Consider the following 14,346-nt stretch of genomic DNA (forward strand, 5'->3'; position numbering starts at 1 on the left):
ACTTCACTCCTTCCCCACCCAGTGTTGTTTGAACTCACAACATGCATGTTACACCCTGATTTTATATTTAAATCACTTGCTGTCACACTGAGCAACTGAGGCAATAAATCACTTTTATTTATTTATTATTATTTTGAAAGGCTTTATAGAAAGTTGTTTGCCAAAGTACGTGAAGGTGCGCTGAGACGGCAGCTAGAAAAAGAAGATATAGTGGGTTTTTTAATTGCCCCAGGGCGTCTGACATATTTGTTTGAGTGATCTTGATGTTCACCCAACATCACTGGCATGTTCTCTCACAACCAGGAGGCTTAGCAACCACACAGTGTGAATGTTATGCAACTCTAATACAGTGCGTACCAACATAAAAACGTTGTGTTGAATGGGGTTTATATTTTCCAAGTTGCTATGCCACTGTACTTGAGGTGTACTGGTGCTTCGTGTCACGTTTACATCACAAACGTCAATGTGCCTTGTTGGGGTTTACGTGTCAGAGCAACACAAAGGAGGGAATAATTGAGAAATGATAACTTTCAGTGTTTCTTGAAACAAATTTTGATTTTGCTTATCTCCAAAATAAACAAAAAATCCTTCAATTATAAAAATAAGCAAAAAAATCTTAATAGATGCGTGTAATATGTCAGCACATTGTTGGAGAACATGGGTGAACAAACGGTATCATAAAGACCACAACAAGCGGAGTTGGGTCAGATTGGGATTGTTTTTGACCTGCATGCCAAATGCTGCATGTGGAGGTAAACTGAAACTGAATCAACAATGAAGAGGCCTAGTCAAAGTCAAGACCTAAATCCAGTTGAGAATTTGCCTTAACATTTGAAAGTCTACTTTCACAGTGCAATCTCTAGATGCCCAAAGCTGGTGGACACACACCCTAAAAGTCTTGAACTGTAGTTGCAGTGAAAGGTTTTACTCAGAAAACATGAATAAAAAAATTCATGATCCTTTATTTATTTATTTTTTCTTTGCATCCTTTGTTTGTAATTTAAAATCAAAATAAACCGTTTGGGCAGAAATAACCTCTCCTGATTGGTGGAAGTTAGTCCACCGTTTGCACAATCGCCGGTTACAGATTGAGGATTTGTGCCGCCCCATTGACCATAGTGAAAGTGTGAACAATGTACGAATTTATCCCCAATTACCCCCTCATCAGGTTCTGCAGAAGCCAAGCAGCGTTAATAAAACAATCCTACAGGTGACCATTAATCAGCCGCTGTGGATGGCAATCACTAACAATCAGCTGCCATGTTTAGGAATCTGACACCTTTTCACATGCTACATTAAATCATCAGCTCTTCCATAGGATGTTTCACCCTGAGCAGCAGGAACGGATAAGATGATGTGTGTGTTCTGGCTTGTTGTTCAGGGGATTTCAAGAGAAGGTTGCCAAGAACTCCCTCTACGGGAACCATGTCGTCTGCTGATGACCTGGACGATCGAGAGCCTCCCTCACCGCTGGATAACGGTGAGTGAAACCAGAACTTTTCTACTTCCTGGTCATTTGGAGTTATTGTACCCTTGCTTTGTGATTTTTCCCTAATTTGTTCCTTTCTACGATCACGTTAAAAGCTTACTTTCCCCTTCTCACTGGCAGGTTTAAGTGAGATGATGATGGAGACGGCCAGCTCCCCGGGGCCGTTCAGAAACACCCAGATGTCCAAAGCAGCTCAGACCCACAAGCTAAGGAAGCTCCGCGCGCCCTCCAAATGCAGAGAATGCGACAGCCTGGTGGTGTTTCACGGAGCCGAGTGTGAGGAGGTAAAACTCGCATTCCTCGCTTTATTTGATTCTTTTTTTTTTTTTCTTTAATGAACAGAACGAGAAACCCGATCCAGGCCAAAACCTTTAGTGTTCAGACCTTTTTAGTAACTCCAGCTCACTGCATTCAAACGTCAAGAAAAAGCCTGCCAAAGTCACACAACAGCTTCTTTATCACCCACGGGAGCAAAAATTTGAAACAAAAACTGAAGGGGAAAAAAAAAGGAAAAACGCCACTTCTACCCCCCTTAATCAAAACGCTTGAATGCTTGAATGAGAGGGAATAAAAGGAAAAAAGTTGAAAATGGTCACATTCTCTCCTTGGAGACCAAACTAAGAGGGGATCAGACAGGAGGAAACTGAAGAGGCTTTGTTTGTCTTTTGAAGAGTCCTCTCCATCATCCCTGTGCAGCCTCCCTCTTCTGTTGACTTTAGATCAAGTTTCTGTCCATATTTATTAGATACACTGAGCAAGGCAAATAAAGGAGTCACTGGAAAAAGATTATGTAATGCCGGTTGACATATTGGCAGGAAGCTGGCATAAGTATTCCCGTGGCAGCATGTTGGGAGTCCCATACTGCTGGTCGCAAGGACGTCTTGGCCTAATCTGAAGTTCCCAGGAAATATTTTTCGGAGTTCTATTTGTGTCTGCAGATTTACGCACTTCCTGTTCTGTATTCCCTTTTCACTAGAAGAATGTTTCTTTTGGGATTTTAGTGTCTTTGTATTAAAATGTGCTTGGCCTACTGTTTTTTTTCTTCTTTTTTTTAACTCTGTGGTCTGCTTTTGAGTTGTTTTGCTCTATTCTGTTTTGCTTAAATTGCCCGTTGTTGTGTTTGCAGTGTTCGTTGACCTGCCACAAGAAGTGCCTGGAAACGCTGGCCATCCAGTGTGGCCATAAGAAGCTCCAGGGCAGGCTTCACCTGTTCGGCATCGACTTCACACAAGCGGCCAAGAACACTCCCGACGGCATTCCCTTCATCATCCGGAAATGCACATCTGAAATCGAGAACAGGGCACTCAACATCAAGGTATTGTTATTCCACCGTAAAGCCTGCCTACAAAGCAGTGACACGCCTCAATTTAAAAGTTAACCAAACAGTTTTCAGATTGTGTGGCCTTTTTAGAGTCGGTGGCCCCGGTTTCTCCTTTGTGAGTCGGAAAAGGCCATCGCAGTTTCCTGTGCTGAAAGCTTTTTTTTTCTTTTGTGCTCTGAAGGGGATCTACCGCGTGAACGGTGCCAAGTCCCGGGTGGAGAAGCTGTGCCAGGCGTTTGAGAACGGCAAAGACCTGGTGGAGCTGTCCGAGCTCTACCCCCACGACATTAGCAACGTGCTCAAGTTGTACCTGAGACAGGTAGGCTGCTTTCTGTTAGTGTTTGAGTCCTAATTAAAAAAACCCAAAAAGCAGGACTTTCTTATCAAGTTTGGTGCTTATTATGCGCTTTGTGCTCTCCAGCTTCCAGAGCCGCTCATCTTGTTCCGTTACTACAACGACTTCATCGGTTTGGCAAAGGAAAGCCAGCGCATCACCGTGGAAGAACTCGAAGCCCAGCGGCTCAATGCTGGCGCTGTTACGGCGGCCCAGGTCAGCGTGGAGCTCAACAGGGTGTTGTTCAAAATCAAGGATCTGCTGAGACAGCTGCCTCCAGCGCATTACAAGACGCTGCAGTTCCTCATAGAGCATCTTCACAGGTACAGAGGGAAGGGGAAGTTCTCCAAACATTACTTTAACATGGGTATTGATCCGCTTCTGAGGGTGTTTAGTTCGCAAGAATCTGTTCGGTTGGGGACCAAAATTGCAGCATTTGTTACATTTTCATCTGGTGTAGTTCGTTTTCACGCTGCACTACTTCAAACAAACCAAACTCTTTGAAAAGCCTGTTGCCTGGCTTGCCTGTACTGGCGCCGGGCCAAGAACCACTGAAGGAAACAAAATGAAAACCTCTGAAGAAGACACTGAGCGTAACTTCATTCTTCACGAAATGCAAACCAAAATGAAGTGGTGCCAAATTTTAGCTGATGTAGGATTTCTCTTTTGTCTATGGCAAAAGACCACAAGTCATTTCTTCCAGTAGCAATGAACTTGACCATTTGGTTTGGTTACATTTAACCAGAATGCCCCACCAAGGGATCTCCGGTCCACTTGGCCTTCACATGCAGATTCACTTCAGCCAAATTGAGACCAGAGTTCGCCGTTTTGATCCTTATCAGAGTTCGATTATATTCAGACCTCCCCAAACGAACCAGACTTTCTAGACAAAAGAACTAGAGTTTTATTGAAGTGGATTAAACAGGTCTGAATCCACCCTCAGACTCTCATCTTCTTTGCTTCCTTTTAAGGGTGACTGAGTGTTCAGAGGAAAACAAGATGACGGCTAGCAACCTCGGGATCATCTTCGGCCCAACGCTGATCAAGCCGAGGCAGGCGGACGCCGACGTCTCCCTTTCCTCTCTGGTGGATTATCCATACCAGGCACTCATGGTGGAGCTCCTCATCCGACACTACCAGATGATCTTTGACACCCCACTCAGCCCTCTGCGTGGCACCTCCCCCACAGAGGCGGATTCTCATTCTCGCCTCAGCCAGCAGGAGAAGGAGCAGCTGAGCAGGCACTCGAAGTCACTGGGAGACATTAAGGAGGTGAGAACTTGTCAATTTCCACCCTTTTGACCAGTTTACTTAAGCATCTATTTGTCAGTTAACATTTATTTTCTGATTTTTACAGCAGAGCTCAAAGGTGTTTAAGAGACATTCCTCCATAATACCGTCTTCGCACTTATTAGCTGAGGTTCAGGAGGCTATGCCATCCCTCGATGGAAATGACTTTGAACCTGGTCAGTGTTTATCTTAATAAAAAGCATTCCTATAAAGCCCATCTGGATTTGTAATATATGCACACTTTTGATCTGTGTTCAAAGGCGACGAGGTGGACTCGGCGACCCTGAATGGGATGTTGTCATCGAGTGTCCCTGAGATCGCAAAACCCAGCGAGAAGGGTCTGTGCCGCTCACAGTACGTCACGGTCAGCAGGGTTCTGCTTCGACACCCTCGCAACAAACTGGTTTCCCGGCCGATGAGCATGCCGGCCGAGCGGGTTCTCGGCCAGGGCCAGGTGGACGAGAACAACACCCGGAACAGCGCCAACTGGGAGAACAAGAAGGGAGGCGGCTGCAGCCAGTCCATCGAAGAGGTGGACGAGACAGAGGGCTCCAAACTGCGAGCCGGCGCGCATTACCGGAGCACCTTCATCGACACGCAGACGCTACGGAGAACGTGGGACAAACAGTACAAGTACGACGTGGCGTCCAGAGCCGCCAGACTGGCAGCCAGCACTCCTTCGGAGGGATCCGCGCTGGACGCCAGCGGCTTGTCGGCTTCTGTGCCGGCGTCCTTAAACCACGGGTCAGCAGGGAGCACCATCAACACCATCTACCCTAACAGACCTTACACAGTGGCGGTGCGACCCAGCAGGACTTTAAAGAGGGAGGAGAACGTGTCAAGGAACAACACGATGGCGACAGTTTTTAGAGCGCCGAGGACTCTTCAGCCTCCGCCAGGAACTTTCTACAAGCCTCCCTCAGGGAGCAAAGCTAAAGGGCAGCAGAACTGTAAGCTAGCTAACAGCGCAGAGGAGGATGATGACGAAGAAGAAGAAGAGGAGGAGGAGGATGACGACGATGAGGAGGACGAGGAAGAGGAGGAACTCGGAATTGAGATAGAAGTTTCAGTCGATGAACCTCTTGAGGAAGTCGACCAGGCAGCCATGTCTCATTCTCCCAGCTCCAGCCCTGAAGAAATGGGTCAAAACCAGACGAAACCTGTATACCAGAGACTGAGGCCCAGGCGTCTTCAAGAGGTAGAACACAGAGAGGCTCATTTCGTCTGAATAAAAAGTCCTGGGCTTCGAGAGTCAATACAAACTGTGGTCAAAGGTGAACGAGTTCCATATTAGTCCAAAAAAGCAAGCTGTCTTCTATCTGTTGATTTAATCCTCAGAAGACCAACAAGACGCACTTAAACCACTGCGGATACTTCAAATCTTTCAATCACTTGCTCACAACACTCGGCACCATATTTATAATTTCTATAAAACTGTGCAATTGTTTTTTTTATATATATATATAGAGATATATATATATTGTACAAAATTTCTACAAACTTACTTTGGATGTTTGTTTTAATGCCAAAAAGTTGGGTGAGTCATTAAATTAGTGCATAGAATTGGAATCACAACACTGAAAATAATCCAGTGCACTTAGCCCGATGTGAATACCGATGGAGCAGTGTTGTCCCCACTGTGAGAGAGAGAGTGTTTTAATCTGTTACAAGTAGGTTATTTTCTAATGATTTGTGTATAAATCTGGGTAAATACATGTACACACATGGCACGTTAGACAGCTGTACTGGCAGTTAAGACATGTTCTAAAAGGAACAAAAAGCAGAAGCTAGTTAGCCTTTTGTGTTTATACTTTTTAACTTGGATGATGTCAACTTTGTCTGACAAGTTCTTACAAATGCCACTAGTGGTTTTCACCCCACTTTTTGTAATACCACCTTTAAATTTTAATAGCCAAAGCTTTTTTTTTTTTTTTTTTTTTTTTTACAACTTTAGTAGTCCTACCAGTAACAAACCTACATGTTCATTGTCAGCAATAGGAAGGACGTCATTTATTTAAACTGTATCTGTTTTTTCATTTTTATGTACACAGTTGATAAACTGTTAAAAGGTTCAATGTATTAAAAAAGAGAAGAAAAAAACAGGTACATTTAAACAAACACTCTTGTAACTTATTAAAATATATCTGGCAAATTCTAAGAAAGATGCTTGTTTTTTATTTTATTTTAAACATTCAGTCATTTCACCGTCTGCTGATTTAAGCGAGCAGCTAGCATGGGTTGAACCATATTAGTAACACTTTCAAGTTATAAGTTTTGTCATTTAATCACAAAATGTTTTATAGTTGGTGAGAAAATTCTTATGTTACGCAAGACCAGCTATAAACCTGCAGTCCCACTTCGACGCTCAGGTAGGGTGTGATCCGGGTGGCATTTACCGAAACCACGAGAAAAAAAAAAAAAATCGGAAAAACGCACGCGGGGGTGAAAAGCACGCGCGCAGACAATCAGGGCCCACGCGGACGGGTTACCAAGGGGAAGTGTGGGTCCAGTGGACTTCCTTTGCGACCGTGTCAGGTCGTAGAGTTTTGTTGTTGTTGTAGTTTTCTTTTTGGCAAGAGCCCAACCCGAAATTCGCGTCGAGTCGGGTCAAAACTGTTTGCTTTATGTTCGGGTCGAGTCGGACCCGGGCTTCTTGTGGCACGGGCCTTAAGGAAGGCTGCAATACGTACAGCACAGAGAAAAACAAAGAAGAATGCACGACATGAAGTTGTGTTAATATACTTATTATAATTAGAGTTGGCTGTTTACTCTGTTGAAGACAGAAATGAAGTAAGTTAAGTTCATTGGCTGTACATAATGCGCATGTGCTTCCTGCTCTGCTCCAATCAACCCCACATCAATTTGATGTCGCAACAAGCAACAAAATGGAGCCGCAAGATGTTAAAACTAAACCTAAAAATGGAAGAAGTTACACTGGTTAATTTAAATCTTAATTAAATAATATGTCGGTTTAGGCCGACATATTATAAAGTTAGCCTATAATTAAAGTTAGTCTGACGGGAGGGGTTGGATTTATCTTTAGGCCTAAACTAAATTAGTGGAGGGAGAGAGAATTTAAAAAAAAAATATTTACAACTTAGTTAAAATTTGTCCTGTAGAAAGTTACTGACACTTGCCACTAAAGGTTGGGAGTAACTGTCTTTTCATGGAGAGTTGTGTTAATGGAAAGTGGAAGTTCAGAGGATTGTAAAGGTTTATTCAAGATTTTAGGCAGGTTCACATGTAGACGGCAAGAGGAGACACTTCCACATATAAAGATGTATGTTGAAAACGGGCTACATCTGTGTCATTCCTTGTGTTAATCCAAGCAGGTTTATCCAGGCTCAAGAAGAAGAAAAAAAAAAACAAGAACAAACTGTTGCTCATTGGTCAGAAGAAAGTACATTTTGCAATGCAATATAAATTGAGTTTGGGCACAGTACATTGCTTAAGTCCAGTGTGACGTTACCACAGTCAGATGATTTGAGGCAAAGTAAGTGCTCTCATTACCTGCAAATTCTGGATCACTTCAAACTTATTTCTGCTAACAAGCTTGATGAAGATGCTGATTAAATTTTTCCAACAGGATGCCAAAGACAACAAAAGTCGGTTCGTTGAACCTGGTATTATTGGTGCTGTGTCGGACATCCAACTGAATCTATTGACCTTTTTCTAGAGGAAGATGAGAGACACCAGACCTAACAATACAGATGACCCAAAGGCCACTATCAAAACATCCTGGACCACTTTAGTACAGAGGCACGGGCATTTGGATTTTCATTAGCTGCCATTAAATATAAATATCTAGTCATAGTGTGAGGAATAAATGTTTATAATATCGTAGTCTCGTTGTCTGAATTAAACTATTGAAATAACCTGTTGAGTTTCGAATAACGCTAAACATGATTGAATTGTGATGAGATTTAATCACACACGCCCCTCAATAAATCTATAACCATGCCTGTAATTACAGTATATAATGAAGCCTTCTCTGGTTAAGGACATGAAGGGCTCTGCCGGTGGCAGAGGGGCGTTAGCCGTCTCTCCCAGCGCTCAGAAAGTAGATTAAATTCAATCCTCTTACGTATTCACGAGGTCTGAAAACGAGCTGCGTTTGCAACCACAGGGAACAGTCGAGAGAACATGGGCTCTAACGTTTTATTTTTTATTTCCTGTGCATCCAACCACAGCTGAGGTGTTCGTCTGAGGTAAGTGGCACGTCAGTGTAATGTTGTATTTACTGTAAATGCGCTGTGGTGTAGCAGCTACAGGCCAATCCAAAAAGAAGAAAATGACTCATACTGACACTCTAATTGTTTTGTAAATGTAATAGGAAAGAGCAAGAGCACTTCGCTTTCTAATTTAGACAGATTGCAGCATATTTGTAATATGGACACCTCTGTGGCTATTATTCTGACTATGAAGTGTGTTGAGCTCATTAACCGTCTTTATGAGCCATTGCTGGCTTTGACGTGGAGCTTCCTGCAGCTGAATGGGCCGATTACATGAAGGACGGCTCTTCCCAGCACAGCGGATCATTCTGGACTGGTTGCATACAGGTCTGCCGGGCCAGAGCCGACCCCCGTGGGGTTGGAGGGGGGTGAACAGGAGCCACCATGGGGTCAGGAGGTCAGGTCAGGCTCCTGCTGTGGAAGAACTGGACCATCCGCAGGCGGCAGAGGGTAACTCCTTCTCATCTGCGCTTTATGCTCCTGCTTTAAGACCAGCAGCGTGGGGCAATTATTAAACATGGTGGAAGTCAGATTCCATTAGGCTGTTGCTGCTTCCAGAAGCAGTTACCCAATTGTTATTTTCAACAAATTAAATACCTTCCTGCTACATCTGCTCAAGTGTTGCATGCTTTAAGGGCTGCCACACCCTGCTGGGTCTGAACAGGCACTGGAGGATTACTGGCCTTTTGTGCCAGGCCTTCTTTATTAACAAAAACTGTTTCATATTTAATACTACAGGAATGCTCCGAAAACAATCATTAACATAAACTGTAAATATTCCTTTGAATCAGATTCGGTTCTTCGTGGAGATCATGTGGCCTGTGATGCTGTTCATGGGACTGGTGTGGCTGAGGAGAGTGAACCCGCTCTACCGTCAGCATGAATGTGAGACGACAGCTAAATAAGGAGGAAAAAGCTGTTACCGCTGTCATGCAGGCATTCCTGTTTTTTGTTTTTGTTTTAATAAATGTTGCGTAACTATTTAGAAATGTAATGTTTTGCTCTTCAGGCCACTTCCCTAACAAGGCCATGCCCTCAGCCGGCATCCTGCCGTGGATCCAGGGAATCGTCTGCAACGCTAACAACCCCTGCTTTCAGTATCCCACCCGTGGCGAATCTCCGGGTCTGGTGTCCAACTACAACAACTCCATGTAAGCTTTGACTAGACCATTCCAACACATGGATGGGCTTTGATGTCTGTTGTAGACCCGACCGGCTTCCCCTTTCCCTTGCTGAAAGAGAATCCTCACAGCATGCTGCTGCCACCACCTTGTTTCATGGTGAAAATGATGTAATAATGTAACATCAGATCAGGTGTTTTGGACTTTGTAATTACAGTATTGACATGTATAACACACTGTGTAACAGCCAGTGTTTGATAACGGGGTTTCACACACACGCATAAGAGTAATGTTTTTGGATTGACATTAACCGAAAAACTACAGTGTGTTCATTTACATATTACTCTTCGTTAGTGTTGATTCTCTATATAATATTACATAATTAATCAGATCTCTAACGAACTTCTGAGACCCTCTCAGAACAGCTGCAGTTTACACACTGGATTTTATTTAGGGGTATTACAATAGCAAATCTTAGTTTTCTGAGTTTTATTTGCAAAAAAAAAATCAAATAAACGTGAATTTTCTTTACGCATCTATGCACGAGTGGACTATCTTCATATGCTGTGTGATGCTAATGAAGACAGGATGTGTTTGAGCTGTTCCTGATGTTTCTCCGCAGTCTGGCCCGGTTCTACTCGGACGCAGAGGAACTTCTTTTCAGCGACCCCGAGTTTCTGCAGGTGGGTCGCCTCTGGAGGGAACTGAACGCCATGAGCAACTTTATGGACATGCTGCGCACTCATCCCGAAAAGGTCTCAGGTCAGTGCCTTCGTCATCTTCCTGCAAAGTCCCTTTCTCTGAGCTGTTTTATTGGAGCTGGTGATACCGCTGCAGAAAAAAAAAAAGAGAAAAAGGCTTCCCTTATGTTTCAATCCGGAGTTTACGTGAGTATTAACGCAGTTTACTCTGTGGGTAACATTTAGCTTCTGGCAGAACTTGCAGTTCATGTCGGCTTAAAGACATTCATAAATGAATTAATCTAATGGGATTTATGAAAAAAATCCTGTTTCAAAACTGTCATCTCATCTGAAAGTGCATCTGAGGTTAGTTACATCTCACATGCTTTCCCATCATTGTGTCTGGATGCTTTAACACCATTATATCACGCGGGCTTAAGGCGGGTCCGAACTCTAAGCTGCTTACTTTGCGATGTCTGGCCACGTCAACCGTCCACTTTCTTGTTTCTTGGATCACCGACGCATTTCTTCCATCTATCGCTCAGTCAGACGGTGCCTTGCAAAGTATTCATACTCCTTCAGCTTTTTGTTTTTAGCATTTTTTTGGACTGAAATCATCTGGAAGCAGATTTTATACCTCTCTTCTCAGGTTCCACATGTAAATATCGGCAGATAGCCGATCACCCAAAATTAAAGACCATCTATGCGGTGCACATTATTTCTTTGATCTAAACTGTTTAAAAGTCTTGAGCAGTCTTTAATCCTTTCATTACCTTTGACCAAGTTCCCACACACCATTATGCTGCCGCCACCAAGCATAACTTTCTCTTTGCCCTAAAAGTTGTTAACAGTTGGGCTATTTAATAAATAGGTGATGTCAAAAGATAATCGATTGTTGTGGGTTTTGTTTAGGGGAATGAGAGTAAATGGGGTTGAAAACAAATGCATGCAGTCTGGGCTGGTTCTACTCGGACGCAGAGGAGCTTCTTTTCAGCCACCTTGAGTTTCTGTAGATTTATATTTGGAAAAATGTAAGGAAAAAAACGTGCATGCGTCGTGCCACTCCGCTTGTTTTACGGAATCAGTTAAGTTCCCTGTATTCGTGTTCCCACTTGTTTTTATGTCGTATGTTGTTTCCAGTAGATCCTACATGAGTGAGATCACTTAGAACAAAACGAGAAGAACTGGATTGAGACCAAAACTGCACTCTGCCCGTCAGAGTAAACTCCGTTCAAGCACAGGCAGGCCGATGGAAACATTGTTACAGTCTGTAGAGAGTCGGAACAAGCGGGAAGCGGGAAGCGGGAAGCGCTCAGCGCGTTCCAATTGCTCCACTGAAACTCGCTTGTCGCAACTCGTCCGCGGTATATGCCGCTAGGACTTAAGGATTTCTCCGCCCGGACCGGTTATTCCAGTGCGAGGAGGCGCCGTTATCCGTTGAGGCCAGTGGCGCGTGGACCCACACAAACCGCTTACGTTATTTGTGGCAGGTCGCGGAGTGAAGGTGGAGGCGATCCTGAAGGACGACGAGACCTTGACGTCGTTCCTGCTGAGAGACATTCCTCTGACAGAGTCTGTGGTGTATCATCTAGTCAATGCCCAAATCAGGCCTGAACAGGTACACACGTTCAGAAACACAGAGGCACGCGCGCGCGCACACTCCCACACACACACACACACACACACACACACGCGCACGCACGCACACTCACACACACACACACACACGCACGCACGCACGCACGCACCCACACACACACACACACAAAGCCAAAAATACTGACTGCAGCCTTTAACTCAGAATGTAAATCCTGAGACTTTACACCCAACATCAGTGAGCAGTCTGTGTGATATAAATAAAGTTCAAAATGAACATGTTCAGCCAAGAAAACGGAAGGAAACATTGATACTGTTGGGTGGTAGAGGACTGGAGCAGTTTGGTACTTTGGAAAATGTACATTTAATGGCAGGTCATATTTGATATCTAGCATTTTTATAACAACTGAAGTTATGCTATAAAATGGCACTATGTGCCTGGAAAACACATAATACTGCCCCTTTAATTAGTAAATGGTTGAGAAAAGAAGGATTCTTGATGAAGTTAAAAATATGAGCATCAGTTTTATGACACTGTTATAGAGCGGAGTCTCAGTCAGAAGCTTCTTCAGATTTGCTGTATTGCAGACTGCTACCTGTTGTCATACCTGCCCACAGTCATCAGCATTTATGACTCTTTTGATGAAACTTGGACTGCATAATGTACAGCAACATTTAACATCCTACTTGGGATTAATAAAGTATTGTTGAATTGTCTAATCATAAGTTTAGCTTGTATCTATATGTTTACTTTGCTCAACATATCAGAGTCAATATAATAAATAATTTTAATGCAACTGGGATACTTATACATTGTGTTATATTTGCAGTCAAAATGTGGAATATTTATCCAATGCCATACTGCAAAAATGACTTCATATTCAAGAGTAACATAAAAATGCTCAATTTAGATTAAAAACATTACATTTTTGTTGCTAATTTAAAATTAAAATAACACACATAAGTGGGGAAAAGTCATTAAAGTCTATTATGCAGTAAAACCAATAAAGGGAACTTCTGGTAAGAACAAAAAGAAAAGCAGTGTCTGATGGAAAAAACACAAGGAAGCATAACTGAAGAAAAGAAGACCCAGAGGTACTGTGCATTTTGGTTTCTTGCTAGAGATCTAGAGCATTGCATTTCCTGGAGTTGATTTAAAAATAAAGTAGTGTGAGGCGTATTTGCTAAAATTCCAAATAAATTAACAAAAGGGGGGGGGAAACTCTTCCTATGTTCCTTCCTCTGTTTTTCCCTCTTGCTCAACACCCGCAAATTCCTGGCAGTAGCTCAAAATGGCATGCCAGCCTTGAATGTTACCGTTTATGTTCAGTTGTAAACAATAATGCAACAAGATCTACGTGGATTGCAGCATGCGAATTATTCAACTCCACTGTGTGCACATACTGTAGTTCCAAGACCCAAACACAAAACCTTTCTTTGCCTGAATTCAGCCAGTGAATCCCTCCAGTGTTTTTGACGTGTAAACAGTGTTTGTGCTAAAGTATTGTAAAGGTGACCTTTAAATCTCGTGTTTAAATGCTACAACCTCCTGTTTCAGTTTGCCTTTGGGGTGCCAGACTTGCATTTGAAAGACATCGCCTGCAGCCTCAGCCTCCTGGAGCGATTCCTGATTTTCCAGAGCCATAGAGGACTCTATTCCGTTCGGAACGCCATGTGCATCCTGACCCCGCAAAGGCTGCAGATCATCGAGGACAGATTTTATGCCAATGTGGATTTTTTTAAACTCTTCCGACTGGTCAGTGTTTTTTATTTTATTTTTTATGATTATTCTTGGATTTACAAGTATGACATGGATTGCTTATCCTTTTATTCACTTATATATTAAGAAAACATAGTTCTTGGTTTGCAAATCTCGTTGAAGTCAGTTTTTGCCATGTTAATTTTTTTCTAGGGTGGATAATGAAAGATGCAACGTTTTTGTTTTAAAGGGGCCTCACAGAGCAGCTGTCCCTCACTCACTCAGCTCCTTCAGACTAGCCAGCAACAATTAGCAAACACCTGGTAAAACTGAGCATCTGTTGAGCTCATTATACAAGTTGCTTCTCAGAGCAACGCCAGTAAAAATGTTGTTAAAGGGTTAATAGAGCAGCCATGTTGTGATGACTTCCTGAAGGCAAAGTGTCAAAAAGAGCATGTGTTTCTTAAACAGACAGCTTCTGGGTTGGTTCTCGCGGCATATTTGACTACGTCTCTTGCCATAAAAAGTTAATTTAAATTGGTCAGTTTACTGACACATTATTGGCTTTTTAGCAATATTTAAAT

General features: G+C 43.0%; 2 protein-coding genes across 6 annotated transcripts in view; both read left to right on the top strand.

Moving 5' to 3' along the window:
• arhgap29a (Rho GTPase activating protein 29a) overlaps positions 1-6,596 on the top strand; it is a 36,158-nt gene extending 29,562 nt beyond the window's left edge. For both annotated transcript variants that reach the window (XM_008438338.3, XM_008438339.3), the window contains 8 exons: positions 1,382-1,480; positions 1,610-1,773; positions 2,616-2,804; positions 2,992-3,129; positions 3,232-3,467; positions 4,116-4,416; positions 4,502-4,610; positions 4,695-6,596. In XM_008438338.3, coding sequence (XP_008436560.1) covers positions 1,382-1,480; positions 1,610-1,773; positions 2,616-2,804; positions 2,992-3,129; positions 3,232-3,467; positions 4,116-4,416; positions 4,502-4,610; positions 4,695-5,662 — 2,204 coding nt within the window. In that variant the 3' untranslated portion in view covers positions 5,663-6,596. The remainder of the gene's footprint in view (positions 1-1,381; positions 1,481-1,609; positions 1,774-2,615; positions 2,805-2,991; positions 3,130-3,231; positions 3,468-4,115; positions 4,417-4,501; positions 4,611-4,694) is intronic.
• Positions 6,597-6,867: 271 nt separating this feature from the next.
• Positions 6,868-14,346, top strand: part of abca4a (ATP-binding cassette, sub-family A (ABC1), member 4a) — a 39,340-nt gene continuing 31,861 nt past the window's right edge. Inside the window, exons 1-7 of one of the 4 annotated variants that reach the window (XR_014085291.1) lie at positions 6,868-8,642; positions 8,994-9,116; positions 9,458-9,551; positions 9,676-9,817; positions 10,410-10,549; positions 11,958-12,085; positions 13,622-13,819. Coding sequence is in view for 3 of the 4 variants with exons in the window: in XM_081601507.1 (XP_081457633.1) it covers positions 9,051-9,116; positions 9,458-9,551; positions 9,676-9,817; positions 10,410-10,549; positions 11,958-12,085; positions 13,622-13,819 (768 nt within the window). In the remaining variant the exon portion in view is untranslated. The remainder of the gene's footprint in view (positions 8,643-8,993; positions 9,117-9,457; positions 9,552-9,675; positions 9,818-10,409; positions 10,550-11,957; positions 12,086-13,621; positions 13,820-14,346) is intronic. The other 3 variants (XM_081601507.1, XM_008438341.2, XM_008438342.2) reach the window with 3 other exon arrangements.

Source organism: Poecilia reticulata, chromosome 20 (genome assembly GCF_904066995.2).
Source record: "Poecilia reticulata chromosome 20, P_reticulata-male-v2, whole genome shotgun sequence".
NCBI lineage: Eukaryota > Metazoa > Chordata > Actinopteri > Cyprinodontiformes > Poeciliidae > Poecilia > Poecilia reticulata.